General features: G+C 36.4%; 1 protein-coding gene across 2 annotated transcripts in view; it reads right to left on the bottom strand.

The window, feature by feature from the left end:
- LOC150087162 (dynamin-like) overlaps positions 1 to 14,654 on the bottom strand; it is a 307,901-nt gene that overhangs the window by 224,326 nt on the left and 68,921 nt on the right. For both annotated transcript variants that reach the window (XM_090372996.1, XM_090372997.1), the window contains exon 6: positions 8,321 to 8,429. In XM_090372996.1, coding sequence (XP_090229122.1) covers positions 8,321 to 8,429 — 109 coding nt within the window. The remainder of the gene's footprint in view (positions 1 to 8,320; positions 8,430 to 14,654) is intronic.

Here is a 14,654-nt window from a genome sequence, read left to right on the forward strand (position 1 = left end):
GTTCAGCTTTTGGCGAATCAAAATGCAGCATTCGCACGCATCACAGTATATCTCATTTATTGGATCTCTTTATCTAACATATTGTACTTTAGTAAAAAACGTTCAAGTTTCATTGCGAAATTTATATTTTTGTTTTTAAATAAATTTTTAAAGAAATCTATTAATTTTAAAGATTACTTTTAATATATATTTTTAATATCAATCAGTAAAATAGATATTTCTCCCTCCTTTTTGATTATGCTATTGTTTCATAATATTAGGTGTATAAATTTAATGATTTCCTTTTAACATTTAGAAAAAAGTACCGGTGGGTTCCAGCCCAAATATACCACTGCTAAGCACGTTTTAATTCATGAAATGTTAAAGGAAGGTTGTACTGTTCATCACTTGTTGGGGAAAAATTCAATTTGTATCTTTCTATTCTTGCCTTGTATATTTGAAAATTAGGAGTATATGAGGTGGTTGCAGGGGTTTTGGCAATGGTTTTGCCTAGTGACTTTTTCTATCTCTTTGGTGACTTACTTATTTGTTCCAGTTTAGCACAGGAGTTGAATTACTCTGGTATCTGCCATTCATTTTGCTGATTTTATTCCAGACAGCTTGAGATAGTGTGGAACTTGTTAATGTGAATGCAAATTTTATCGAAGATGCTTTTCTGCTGGCTCTTCTAACATATATGTCCCTTGCTCGTGCCTTTTTGAACAATATGAGGTTCTCTGTAGTTGACTTTCTTCAAAAATTACAGGTTTTGTTTCTCTCTTGTTTGGCCTGTAAACATTCTTCATTCTACATTGATTTCAGATGGGCTGGAAAGTGTGTTGATGTTTTTGGAAGTCTTCTCAGCAGATTAAATTAGTTTATTTGTTACATATTGTACTGCTGCATCTAATGGTTTTTGCTTGTTAATATCTGCATTTAATTTTGCAATAGCCTTATGCTGCATCTAATGGTTTTTGCTTGTTAATATCTGCATTTAATTTTGCAATAGCCTTATGCTTAAAATTAAATGCAAAACTGCATTTAATTTTGCAATAGCTTTTGCTTAAATAAACTGCATGGTTTATTTTCCATCTAGGATTTTTATGTGACTGACGTGCTGTTCCTAATTACCATGGTACTGATTACTGGATAGTGATCACTACTAAGAGGATCATACTGACCAATCATATAAAATAATATTGGGGAATATACAGACAGGTCAATTGCTATGCTATTTCCTGATGGAAGATGTGTGTATGTATGTGTGCCATTGTTCAACAGGATTAAGTCATTCTCTTCTATCCATTTTTCAATTTGTTGTCTTCTCTGGCCGTGTTACCTCACAAAGGGCTGTGTCCATTGAGGTCTCCAAGTATACAGAAGGAGGGAAGTATTTGAATTACTGTTTCTTCTGAATTTTGTAATAATTCTTGGTTTGGTGGAATGTAGATTTTGACAATCATTGTGAGGGATTCAGAGCTATGCATACTGCAATTGTTTCAAGGATTGTGTTTGGTGGGATCTGAGAGGGAATACAAGTCTTTACTAGTATTACCACACCATCATGGGTGGGTCATACCATCAGAACTCAAGACTGCCTTTACTGAGGCAGAGTCTTGAGTTCTGAGAAAGGTTTCCTATCAGCAAACACAGCTGAGCAGGCTGTGCAATGAGATCATATATATCACTTATGTTAGTGCAGAACCCTCTGTAGTTCCATTGAACTATGGTTTTCATGCCGACTGGGCTGGTAAAGTGCCTGCCTGACAACCCAAAGGTCGCGGGTTCGAATCCCGCCTCGGGTTTCGATATTATGATGCCGCCGTACTGTCTGGTTGGACCTCACGGCCATGATACACGAAGGAAGCAGAAAAAAACTAGTTCCTTTGTGTATTGCTCACATCATACAATAAATAAATAAAAATGGTTTCATTATTTGGTTTTGGAGGAGCTTTCAGACTTATCTCAAAGCTATTTTAAATTTTTCGCTTTTAGGTTTTCTATTTTGGGGAAATATGGTTTACCTCTATCCATCTCTTTACCTACAAAAATCTCTAGTAATGGTTTGTCTAATTGGTTTGTTGCTTCTGTCTCAATTTTCAGTTGGCTTTTGGCCTATGATGTTACGTTTTTCTTGATGATGGATTTTCTTTTTTGAGTGTTCTGCATTAGAAGGGATGGATAGAGTTTTAGTGAGTTGCTCCTGAACTTGTGGCTGGAACATAAGTAATTCTCATTCCCAGGCTGAAATGGATTTTTCTAGGATTGTAAAATCTGTCTGGGTTTTTGAAGCACACTAATTTTTTATGATTTGTGCATAGAAGTGTCTGCTTAGTGTAGCTGTGAGTACCACTCTCTCTCTTGGCTTCTGTGTATGCGATACAACGTTCTGCTTTTCTTCACCATTGAAACAAATTTTCAACAATCGCTTCTCTGTAAATGTGTGATGTGGTATCATTGACAATCAGTTGATTGGACCCGTTGTGTTACAAAATCATCTTACAGGGCCGATTTACCTAGAATTTCTGCAAAACGAACTTCCACTACTATTAGCATTAGTAGAGGCATTTGATGCTAGAAAGCAAGCTTATGCAGCATCAGCCAAAAAATAAAAAATAAATAAAAAATAAATAAATAAATAAAAAATAACCACTTCCACTTCACCCCTCTGTTTGTTCAAAATACCTGTCCAGCTGAGCTTTAAACTTATTTAGGCTATCAACTTACACGACAAGGGATGGAAGTCTGTTCCACCAACCAACAACCTGCTGGCTAAAGGCAAATTTCATCACGTCTATCCTACATCTGTCCTTCCTCAATTTGAATTTATGCCCTCTCAGGTGATTATTCTGAGCAAGAGGAAGAATCCCATCAGCATTGAGCATGCTCAAACCATTCAAGGCTTTATACACCTCTATCAGATCACCTCGCTGGTGCCTAGTCTCCAGACACTGTAATTTGCAAAACTTAAGCCTTTCTTCGTAAGAGCACCCCTTTGTTCCATTCACTAATCTTGTTGCCCTTCTCTGTACTCGTTCCAGCATCTCTACATCCTTCTTGAAATGAGGCCTCCAGATCTGTATACAGTACTCTAGGTATGGCCTGACCATTGCCTTATACAAGGGAACAATCACCTCCTTACTGCTGCTAGAAAAATTCCTATATATCATCGACCATACACCATGAGCTACTCTTGCAGCCCATCTGCACTGCTCAGAAAACTTCATATCTGCCTGCACAACCACTCCCAGGTCCCTTTCATTCTCTACCACTGTCAGTGTATTCCACAGAGTTGATACGTTGCTCTGGGGTTGCTGTTTCCCCATATGTAGTACTTTACATTTGTCAATGTTAAACTTCATTTGCCACCTCTCAGCCCATCTGCTCCTTTCCAGATCCTGTTGCAGTAGCATAGTGTCAGTAGTGTCCTTGACAACCCTGCCAACCTTCGTATCGTCTGCAAACTTGGATATTAAGCTTGATATACCATCATCAATATCATTTATAAATATATAAATGATACCATCATCAATATCATTTATAAATATATAAATATATAAATACAGAAAACAATAATGGATCCAATACTGAACCCTGAGGGACTCCACTAATAACATTAGTCCACGATGAGCAGTGTCCATTGATTACCACTCTCTGTCTTCTCCCCCTCAACAACCCCTTTATCCATAGCAGCAATTTGCCTCCAATGCCACACTGCTGCAATTTGTGCAGCAGTCTTCCATGTGCAACAGTATCAAAAGCCTTTCTAAGATCCAAGTATATAATATCAAAGTTATTCCCTGCATCCAGTTCTTTTGTGACTGCATCATAGTATCCAATCAAACTGGTCAGGCAAGACTTCCCCTTAACAAAACCATGCTGTGTCTGAGCTATAACTGAAGTCTTGTCTAGATGATCCTGCAGTGCTTCTTTAACCAGTGCCTCCATTAATTTTCTGGGAACAGAAGTTAAACTAACAGGTCTATAATTACTTGTGTCGCCCTTTGATCCTCCTTTGTGAATTGGGGTTACATTTGCACATCTCCAGTCCATGGGTACTTCCCCTGAGTCCAAGGAAGCTCTCATAATTATGGCTAAGGGTTTGCTTACTTCCTTTGCTACCTCCTTTAATATAACTGGATAGATCCCACCATCCCAGGTGCCTTTCTTGTATTTATCTTCAACAATTTCTCCTCCAATTTCTCTCAGTTATTAAAAGATTCTCTAGCTTACTGCCAGAGTTGAACACACCTCTGGCATTCCCCTCCCTGAATAACTCCTCATGTGTGAACGTCGATGAAAAATATTCATTTAGTTTGTTAGCTACCTGAGCAGGATCATCAACAGTTGACCCATCGATATCAAGTGGACCAACCTGATTCATCCCCTTCCTTCTAGAGTTTACATAAGTAAAGAACTCTTTGCTGTTTTTCTTTGCATCCCTTGACAAAGATTTCTCGTAATCTGCCTTCACCTGCCTAACCTCCTTTGTAACTTGGTTACAGGTCAACTTGTATCTATCATAGGCTTCTGTGTAACGTGTTAATTTGCATGTATCCCATGCATTTTTCTTCTCTGCCATATGTCTCATTAGTTCATCTGACATCCATTTAGGCCTAAACCTTGAACAATATTTCTTAGTTGGTATGTAAAGCCTAGGAGCTTCCAAGATAATTTTTTTGAATGCTTCCCATTTTGAATTTGCTGTTGGTAACATCATCAGTTGGTCCCACTGTATAGAATTTAAATACTGTCTCAGTCCATCGTAGTCGCCTTTACGAAAGCAATAACCCTTCCCTTTACCCCTAGTGGTAGTTACCTCTTTGAGTAAATCCCACTTCAGCACACTGTGATCACTGCCACCTAGTGGTTCATTTATCTGCAGATTCTTACTGCATGAAGAATCACTACTGATAATCAAATCAAGAGTATTACTCCCTCTAGTTGCCTCCCGAACATGCTGATGTAGAAAACAATCATCCAATAAATCCACAAAAGCCTTGCTAGTGTGTGAGTGACCAGCTCCCAAATTCCAGTCAATATCTGGGAAATTAAAATCCCCCATTATAAGACTCTCTGATTTACTGGCCCACTCTATTTCCCTGTACAGTTTCTTATTATACTTATCAGAGTCATTAGGCCTATAGCACACTCCTACTCTCAATTTTGATCTCCCAATGCTTGTGTCATACCAAACTGACTTGACACTGCACTGTCCAGCAATGTCGATTGGCTTCACTTCCTTGGATTTTATGTATTTCTTAACTAATAGCATAACCCTTCTCCCTTCCTATCCTGTCTATCCTTTCTGTAGACATTGTACTCCCCAAATTCCAGTTCTGCATTCCTTATATCTGTGTGACATCACGTCTCTGAAATCCCCACAATATCTGCCTTTGATGTTTTGAGCAATACCTCAAATTTATCAAATTTATTTACTAAACTCCTAGCATTGGTGTACACGCAAGTATACATGCACCTGTTCTTTTTCTTAGCTACCCTAACACAACCCATGTGGTTATTTGTACCCCAATGATTCCCAGCAGTCTCTGAAATATCCTGCATCTTATTTACCAGGCTGCGGCTCATTCCAATAGAAGCAGTGCAAGAATCACTTTCACTTCTGCCAGTGGCTACTGTTAATCTATTAGTCCTTGTATCCCCCCAATCTAGCAGTTTTCTGACCCACCTAACACTGCCTCGATAGCATCAGCATTGGAGGATGTTTCCTTGGCTACAAGGATTGATATGTACTTTCAACATGATGGAGCTTCTGCACATTATACCTGTCTAAATTGAACTTTCCCCGAATGATGGATCAGCCAAGGGATCCCATTCATTGGCCACCAAGGTCTTCAAGACCTCATTCCGTTAGATTTTTGTTTGTGGGGATGGATGAAAGAAAAGCACAGTATACAAAGAAAAGGTGAATACAAGAGATGAATTGCTCGCTCACATTTTGGATACTGCTGCCCTTATAAAGGAATGCCAAGACAACCTCAGAAGAACAACACGTCATATTACAACTATTACAACAAGAGTTGCAAAGTACATTGAGGTTGGCAGTGGGATTTTCGAACATTTATTGTGAACTGTAAAAATTTTGTCAATTATTTGTGTTTTGTATCATTCAAAAAGTCAATAAATACAAACAATAAGTAATTTATTGTTCTTTAATACCTCTCATAATGGATTTGTGCATGCCAGTTTCAAACAGCTGTATCCATTGATAATTGGACACGTTTATATGAAATTTTTTATTCAGAATAATCGATACTATAACCTACCAAAATATTTACTATTCCTCCTGAATTACCCTGTATATAATAAGTAGTAAACTTCAAATTATATGCAATTGCATATTGTGGTTGTCAGTGCATATAACACAAATATTACAAGCAAAAGTAATACTGCATTTCCTTAACTTTATCATTTTTTCAAATGTTAATCTTGGAACTACAACAAAGGTCTATGGAAAATTTGATCCTTGATGTCTCAGAGAAACCATGAGGAGTGGAGCAAAAAAAAAAAAAAAAATATGGCATCCATTAAATGCTAAATAAAAAATCAATTTCTCATAATTTATAATAAATCAAAATGAAAACAAAATACTGTATAATCATTTACAGAATATTGATGAGAAAAGTATGTGAGAGGATCTGTTTTAATTCCCAAATTTGGTACTGTAATGCCACTGTGAGTACAATGGCATCTTAAGTCAAATAAGAAAGATCATCACCATAAAAATCCCGTATCAACTTTCTATAATGTGGTTCTCTTTACAAATGAAGCAAGGATTTTAAGAAAATTGCTTCTTTATATTTATCTACATATAATAACAAATTCATGTTTAAGCAAGTTCTATTTTAATAGATTTTTTTTTTTTAACAATAATTCCAATAGAGATTTTGGCATCATGTAATTTAAAACACCGTCAAAATCCTTATAACAGAAGCTGAATGTATATTTTGCTTTGTTGTTATTTCCAAAACATTAGAAGTGTCATAATGATTAAAAAAATCAGCAACAGATTCAAGTACCCAATAATCAAAGTGAAACTGGCTCTTACAAAATATGTTACAATTTATTGGATGCACTCAATACTTGTGACATTGTTTGTGTCTCATTTAACAAGAAAAGGAGAACTATGCTTTCTAAATCAGTAAGCATTGTGATCATTTTGCACTGATAACATGGCTCACACAGATCCCTGGAAGTTCACCTGCTGATGGAGAAATGGTTATAAACATAGTTTATATACCAAATCAATGCATAAGTTAGTACACAGCTAAATAAAGCAAAAACAGTAAGGCATTATTAAAAAACATTCCATATTATGAACTGCTGCCTAAGTTGTCCTACTCTTATATTTCGAATAAATCAATCAGTTGTCAGCTTTTGTACTTTCTGGTGAAGAGACAACTATCCCTGAAACAGTAGCATCTGAGTCACGACACCCAAATGAGAAAAAGTAAGACTGACTCCAGTATAGGGTACACCGATGAAAGGTGGCGGTGATTGACAGGTGAAGGCACCTCACACTCAGTGCTGTGATTGGGTGATTACTGTGGAGGCATTTTCTTTCTGATTGTTTTTTGTCATCGAGGAGGAGGTACTTAGGTAGGGTGTTTATCCCGCCACCTCATTGTTTTTGAATTGGAAAATGAGTTTGCGATCTAAAAAGTGACACAGGAGAGGAAAAACACGCTAGGCACATCAACCTAGGAGGGGAGTGGGCGGAGTCACAACTTGTCAATCACTGCTTTCCCACTGTTTTGCTAGCTGCCATGTTGGATGGGGTACCCTAATCTGGAGTTTTACCAAAAGTAAAAACATTTATCTATTGAGGAAGTGTTGCTTATTGAAGGTACAAGGCTACTGGTTCTGAAGAAGTTCACAATATGAGATGTTCTTTAAGAATACCTTCATACAAACTATGTTTTCTTCAAACATTTTAGCTATTTACTAACTTGATGTAAAGCACTTGATCGCTAAAATTTTCATGGCTTGAGGCTTTACCCTTAAAAGACTATACCACAGTTTTTTAAGGGCTAAATACAAATGTGTTTCACTATTTTAAGAACAGTAATGTGTATTATTTTTTAGTATATCTTCCACTAGCGATAAAAATAAAAATTTGGTTAACCAGCAGTGGAAAAAATAATAAAATACAATCCCTTAGTTCTCACAGATACAGTTCACATTTTAGGCACTGGAATAGATATTTTAACTACTCAGGTATTTTTTAATTACTGGGAATTTTCCCACCCTGATTTAGATAATATCTAAATATTTTATTTATGCATTTCATTACCAGTAAACAGCAGTCTTCATTACTTACCTATAGCTTGGATGACCAAGAAAGAAACGCCGTTCGGCTTCCAATGCTGCCTTTATGTCCTTTTTGCCTTCAATATCTTTTTGACTACGATTAACTACACCAATATAACCTAAAAATTATATTTTACAATCAGGCAATATATTAGGATAATGAAATTTAAGAGAAGAATATAATCATTAACTATTGTATTTCATGATATGTGCTGCCTTTGAATATAGAAAAGCAACTATGAGCCAGAGTGCCTACTCTGATTCTAGAAATGCCTTTTTAGTTTTTTTTTTTTTTGGTAGTTGTTGGCGCATCGGCTTCTGTGGCCATAATGCACCTCCCAAGATTTTTGCAGTACTTTGATCCAAGCCCGAGGCGGGATTCAAACCCGCGACCTTTGGGTTGCCAGGCAGGCACTTTACCCACCTGGCTAGCCCGGTCGGCGCTTTTTCAGTTATAAGAGTTTAAATTTTACAAGCATTTTAGATTACCATATGTTGCATTTATGGTAATCACAAAGGTTCATTATTGTATAGTAATTTAAAACAAAAAAAAAGTTAATGAACCTTAAAAGTACTCTTGAATGATTAAACAATTGAAATGTAACTAGAAATTTGTCAAGGGTAGGGCTGGGTTATTTAGAACTGGTACAGAAGCAGTTAAGGCCACAGCATGGAGTATCATGGGTGTAAACTGTGTTTAGTCAATAGTCAGTTTATCTATTTCGAAAAGAAAAAAAAAAAAAAAAAAACAAGTTTCCAAGAGAAACTAGTGTTGTTTTTCGCAATGCAATTATTGCCCAAGATCAACTAACTCAGTCAGGGTATGATGAAACAAGCAATGTACGAACTTAACACACTAACACTTATTTCATGAATTTTTCCTTGATTAATAAAATAAACATAGCAACACATAACACAGATCATGGTAAGCAGTCAACATTTTTGTAATGTACATATTTCCTCCTGGATTTTAATAAAAACTGAAATACAACATGTATTTCACATTTCTCCTGTGACTAATGTAATAAACAAATAATGAACTCTTTAAAAAACAATGCCTTTCATGTACATAGAGCTGAAACAGAGGTTTTTTTTTTTCTTTTTCTCCATCGCATTGTCCATTCATTCTTCTAAGCAGCCATGGCAACAACAAGATCTGGTGCTTCAGCTTCAATACACAATTTAGTATTAGCATTAGTAGTGGCAAATACTGCAAGAAAGCAAGCTTTTATAGCATTACTCAACAAAAAAAATATAAATAAATTACAGAGCCAACACTTCCCATGTCACTGACCCATCTCCTCTAACACTGTCTAGTTCTTCTTTGAATTTATCCAGACTACCCATCTCTATAACACCAGATGGGAGTTTGTTGCAATGATTGACCGCCTGCAGGCTGAAGGCAAATTTCTGCACTTGAATTAATAAACCCTTATGTGCAAGAAGAAGGATTCCATCATTGAGCTTACTCAATCCATTTGAAGCCTTAAACACCTCGATCCGATCTCCTCACAGGAGCCTAGTCTCAAGATGCTGGAATTTGCAAAACAGAAGCCTTTCCTGGTAAGAACACTCTTTTGTTCCCCCTGATAATCTTGTTATCTTCTCTACACTAATTCCAAAAGATCCACATCCGTCCTAAAATGAGGCTTCCAGACCTATATGCAATACTCAAGAAGTGTCCTAACCTTTGCCTCATGCAATGGGATAATCACTTCCTTCTCTTTGCTAGCAAAGTTCCTGCACATCACTGACAAAATCCCATGGGTTATCTGGAGGGCTATCTGCGTTGCTCAGAGAACTTCATATCTGACTTTACAATTATCCCAGATCTTTTTTATTCTCCACTACCCTGAGTGTAGCAATATACAGTTGGTATATTCATCTGGAATTAATGCTACCTATATGTCATTCATCTGGAATTAATGAATGTTCCAGATGAATGTATATTCATCTGGAATTAATGCTACCTGGCATTTGTCAATGCTAAACTTCAACTGCTATTTCTCAGCTCATCTACCTAAATTTTTCTAGATCTTGTTGCAGCAACTTACCTTGATTACTGTCATTAATCACCCTGTCAACCATCCTATTATCTGCAAACTTAGATATTAAGCATGATATGCCTTTATCAATGTCATTAATAAATATCGAAACAATGGGCCCAACACCGAATCCTAGGGACTCCACTAATAACATTAGTCCGCGAAGAGCAGTGTCCATTGATAACCACTCTGTCTTCTTCAACTCAACTATCCCTTTAACCGTAGCAGTAACTTTCCTTTAATGCCACACTGCTGCGATTTGTACAGTAGCCTTGTGTGCAGCAGTATCAAAAGCTTTTTCGGAATGTATGTGATTCAAAAATTATTTTTTCTATCCATTTCCTTTGTCACAGTGTTACAGTATCCAATCAGATTGGTTAGACCAGGGATTCTCAACAGGGGCGAAAATTGGTTTTGGGGGTCGAAAAAATCATGGGTATTACAATGATTTGTGGTCCTCAAGTTCAACCCCACCTGATGACATCTTATTCCTTAATATTTAATTTCTCTCATTGGGATTTTTTCCCTCTGAGACAACAGATTTTTAACATACAAGTATATTATATTAGGAGTGAGTGTGAAATTTTGATAAAAGGAAGATAGTGGGTATGATTTAATTCAACTACCTTTGCTTTTCTGCTTTTCATAGGCATTAAATGCCTAAGTGCTTTCAGAGGCGTCTCCACAATCCTTGCAGTTTCTGACAGCTATGACCTTGGGGACGGCATGGTTTATTTATTTATTCTTTTGTTTCATTGGTCAATATATGAGACATGGATGGCACAACAAAATGTTTCGGTCTATTGTTTCTACTTTCTAAATGACAATTAGTATTGATTTATTGTTTCCTTGTGGAAGTTTATTTTTGATCCACAGTGCTTTTGTGACTGACATGGGCTATGAGAGTTAAATAAAAATAGTTTATATTTTATTATTTAATTCTTTATAGTTATTCAACCCTTCATCAATCATGTGAAGTGCTGTAAAAAAAAAGTGTCGACAGTATCTGGATGAATATCTAGCTTATGGTTTTAATGAAAGCCCATTCAACTCAAAACAGCCTATGTGTCTTATTTGTAATAGTTCTTTTTCAAATGAGGCTATGAAATCATCAAGACTTTTAGATCACTTAAAAAGGAAACATCTTGATAAAGTTGTTAAACATAAAATATTTAAAAAAATAAAAACAGAATTTTGAGCAAAGGTAACACTGTTATTTCCTTATTTAAGAAAAACACAAACAAACGACGATGGAATGATTGCATCTTATAAAATTGCAGAAGTCACTGCAAAAACTGGTAGTGCTCATACAGTTGCTGAGACTGTTATACAACCCACATTACAGACTGTAATTTCAACAGTGATGCATCAAAATCATTCCAGTATTTTAAACGCATTGCCATTGAGCAATGATTCAATTTGAAGATGTATCGGTGAGATGTCAGTTAACATTGAAGAGCAGCTAATTGACAAACTAAAAATGAGAAAATTTTCTATTCAAATTGATGAATCCACAGTTACTGACAATAAGGCTCTTCTAATGGCAATGGAAATTTCTATAGAAACTGAACTGGAGCATCCATTTCTGCTGCTGTAAAAACATGGTTTGATGAAAAACAAGTGCCACTGGAATAATTTGGTATACTGTGCCACTGATGGTGCTACCTCCATGGTTGGAAGACAAGGATTTTATAGCCCTCCTAAAGGAAATATGCACCGAAGTTCTTGCAATACACTGCATTGTGTACTGACATCATCTGGTTGCAAAAAATTTTAGTCCAGTTTTTTATCATTTTCTCAGTATAGTTATTAAAACCATCAATAAAACAAATTACATAGACTGCCTTTCCAGAACATAAAATTTTATGTTAATAATTAAGAACAGTATGCGAGGCTTCGTTTACATACAGAAGACAGCTGGCTTTCTAAAGAAATCTGCCTAACAATATTTGTAAACCTTTTTGATAAGATAATCAGCTTTTTAGAAAGCAAAGGAGACAGATTTAGCAAATGAGATCAGCAAACGCAAAAACAATTTATACTATGTGACTTGGATTTTTTGAAAACTTAATGAAGAATATCACTTCAACTTTAATGAAATTAATTACGGCGATAGACTGCAAATGCATATTAAAAGCCTTCACTGAAAAACTGAAAATATTTGAAAGCAATTTAATGAGAAAACAATTTCATGGTGGTAGTACTAGTAGCAGCAGCATGTGATGCAAGAAAGCAAGTGTATGAGCTTATATAGCATCAGCCAAAAAAAATAAATAAATAAATAAAAAAAATACAACAAAAAACAATTCCCTCTAAATGTTTGTCCAGTTCCTCCTTAAATTTATTTAACCTATCAACTTCCACAACGAAAGATGGAAGTTTGTTCCAGCAATTAACCACAGCTAAAGGCAAATTTCCGCACATCTATTCTACATCTGTCTTTCCTCAATTTGAATTTATGCCCCCTTAGGTTCGTAATCTGAACAAGTGGAAGAATCCCATCAGAATTCAGCGTGCTCAACCCATTCAAGACCTTATACACCTAAATCAGATCACCTCACAGATGCCTAGTCTCCAGCCCCTGCAATTTGCAGAACTTGAGCCTCTTTTGGTAAGAGGATCCCTTCATTCCCCTCACCAATCTTGTTGCCCTTCTCTGTACATGCTCAAGCAAATCTACATCCTTCCTAAAATAAGGCCTCCAGACCTATACGCAGTACTCAAGGTGTGGCCTGACCATTGCCTTATACATAGGGACAATCACCTCCTTTTCCTTGATAGCAAAATTCCTGTATATCATTGACAAAACCCTATGACCTGCCCTGGCAGCCTGTCTGCATTGCTCAGAAAACTTCATATCTGACTGCACAATTACTCCCAAGTCTTTTTCATTTTCTACCACCTTACTTGTAGTACCACACAGTTGGTACGTTTCTCTGGGGTTACTTCTAATCCATATGCAGTACTTTGCATTTGTCAATGTTAAATTTCAGTTGCCACTTCTCAGGCAATCTGCCCAAATTTTCTAGATCCTGTTGGAGTAGCACACTGCCATTACTGTCATTAACAACCCTGGCAACCTTTGTATCATCTGCAAACTTCGACATTAAGCCTGATATACCTTCATCAATATCATTGATAAATATACAAAACAGTGGACCCAATACTGAAAATCCTGTGGGCCTCCACTAATAAAATTAGTCCACGAAGAGCAGCACCCATTGATTACCACCCTCTGTCTTCTCCAACTCAACCATACTTTTATCCATTGTAGCAACATACCCTTAATACCATTCTGTTCCAATTTGTACAGTAGTCTTCCATGCGCAACAGTGTCAAAAGCTTTCCTGAAATCCAAGTATACGATATCAAAATTATTTTGATTATTTTTTATTTTTGACTCTTATTTTTGCTCTCCAGTTCCTTTGTAACCACATCATAATATCCAATCCAATTTGTCAGACAAGACTTTCCCTTAACAAACCCATGCTGTGTCTGAATTATTACTGCAGTCTTGTCTAAATGGTCCTGCAATGCTCCTTTAACCATGACTCTATTTTCCCTGGAAGAAAATTCAAACTAAGAGGTCTCTAATTACTCATGTCACCCTCTGATCCTCTGTTTTTAATTGGAGATACATTTGCACATCCCCCAGTCTGTGGGGACTTACTCTGAGTCCAAGGATGCTCTCATAATTATGGCTAAGGGTTTGCTTGCTTCCTTTGAAGCCTCCTTTAATATAACTGGATAGATCCCATCCACCCCAAGTGCCTTTATTATGGTTAACTTCAACAATTTCTCCTCCACTTTGCTCTCACAGTTATACAAAATCATTAAGCACCCTGCTACAATTTGTTAACCTTCTGGCATTTTCAAATCTTAATAATTCCTCATGTAGATACAAAATACTCATTCGGTTTGTTTGCTATCTGAGTAGAATCATTAACAGTCAAACCATCGATATCAAGTGGACCAATCAGATTCATTCCCTTCCTTTTAGAGTTTATATAAGTAAAGAAATCCTTGCTGTTTTTCTTAGCATCCTTTGCCAAAGATTTCTCGTAATCTGCCTAACCTCCTTTGTGACTTGATTACAGACTAGCTTATATTTACCACAGGCTTCTGTGTCGCCTGATTTATATGCATCCCATGCATTTTTCTTCTCTGCCACGAGTCTCATTAGTTCATTTGACAACCATTTAGTTGTCAAATGAACCTAAACCTTGAACAATATTTCTTAATAGGTATGAAACTTTTAGTAACTTCCACGATTAATTCCTTGAATGCTTCCCACTTAGA

This window comes from Mastigoproctus giganteus, chromosome 4, assembly GCF_048544385.1.
Source record: "Mastigoproctus giganteus isolate SK-2022 chromosome 4, ASM4854438v1, whole genome shotgun sequence".
NCBI lineage: Eukaryota > Metazoa > Arthropoda > Arachnida > Uropygi > Thelyphonidae > Mastigoproctus > Mastigoproctus giganteus.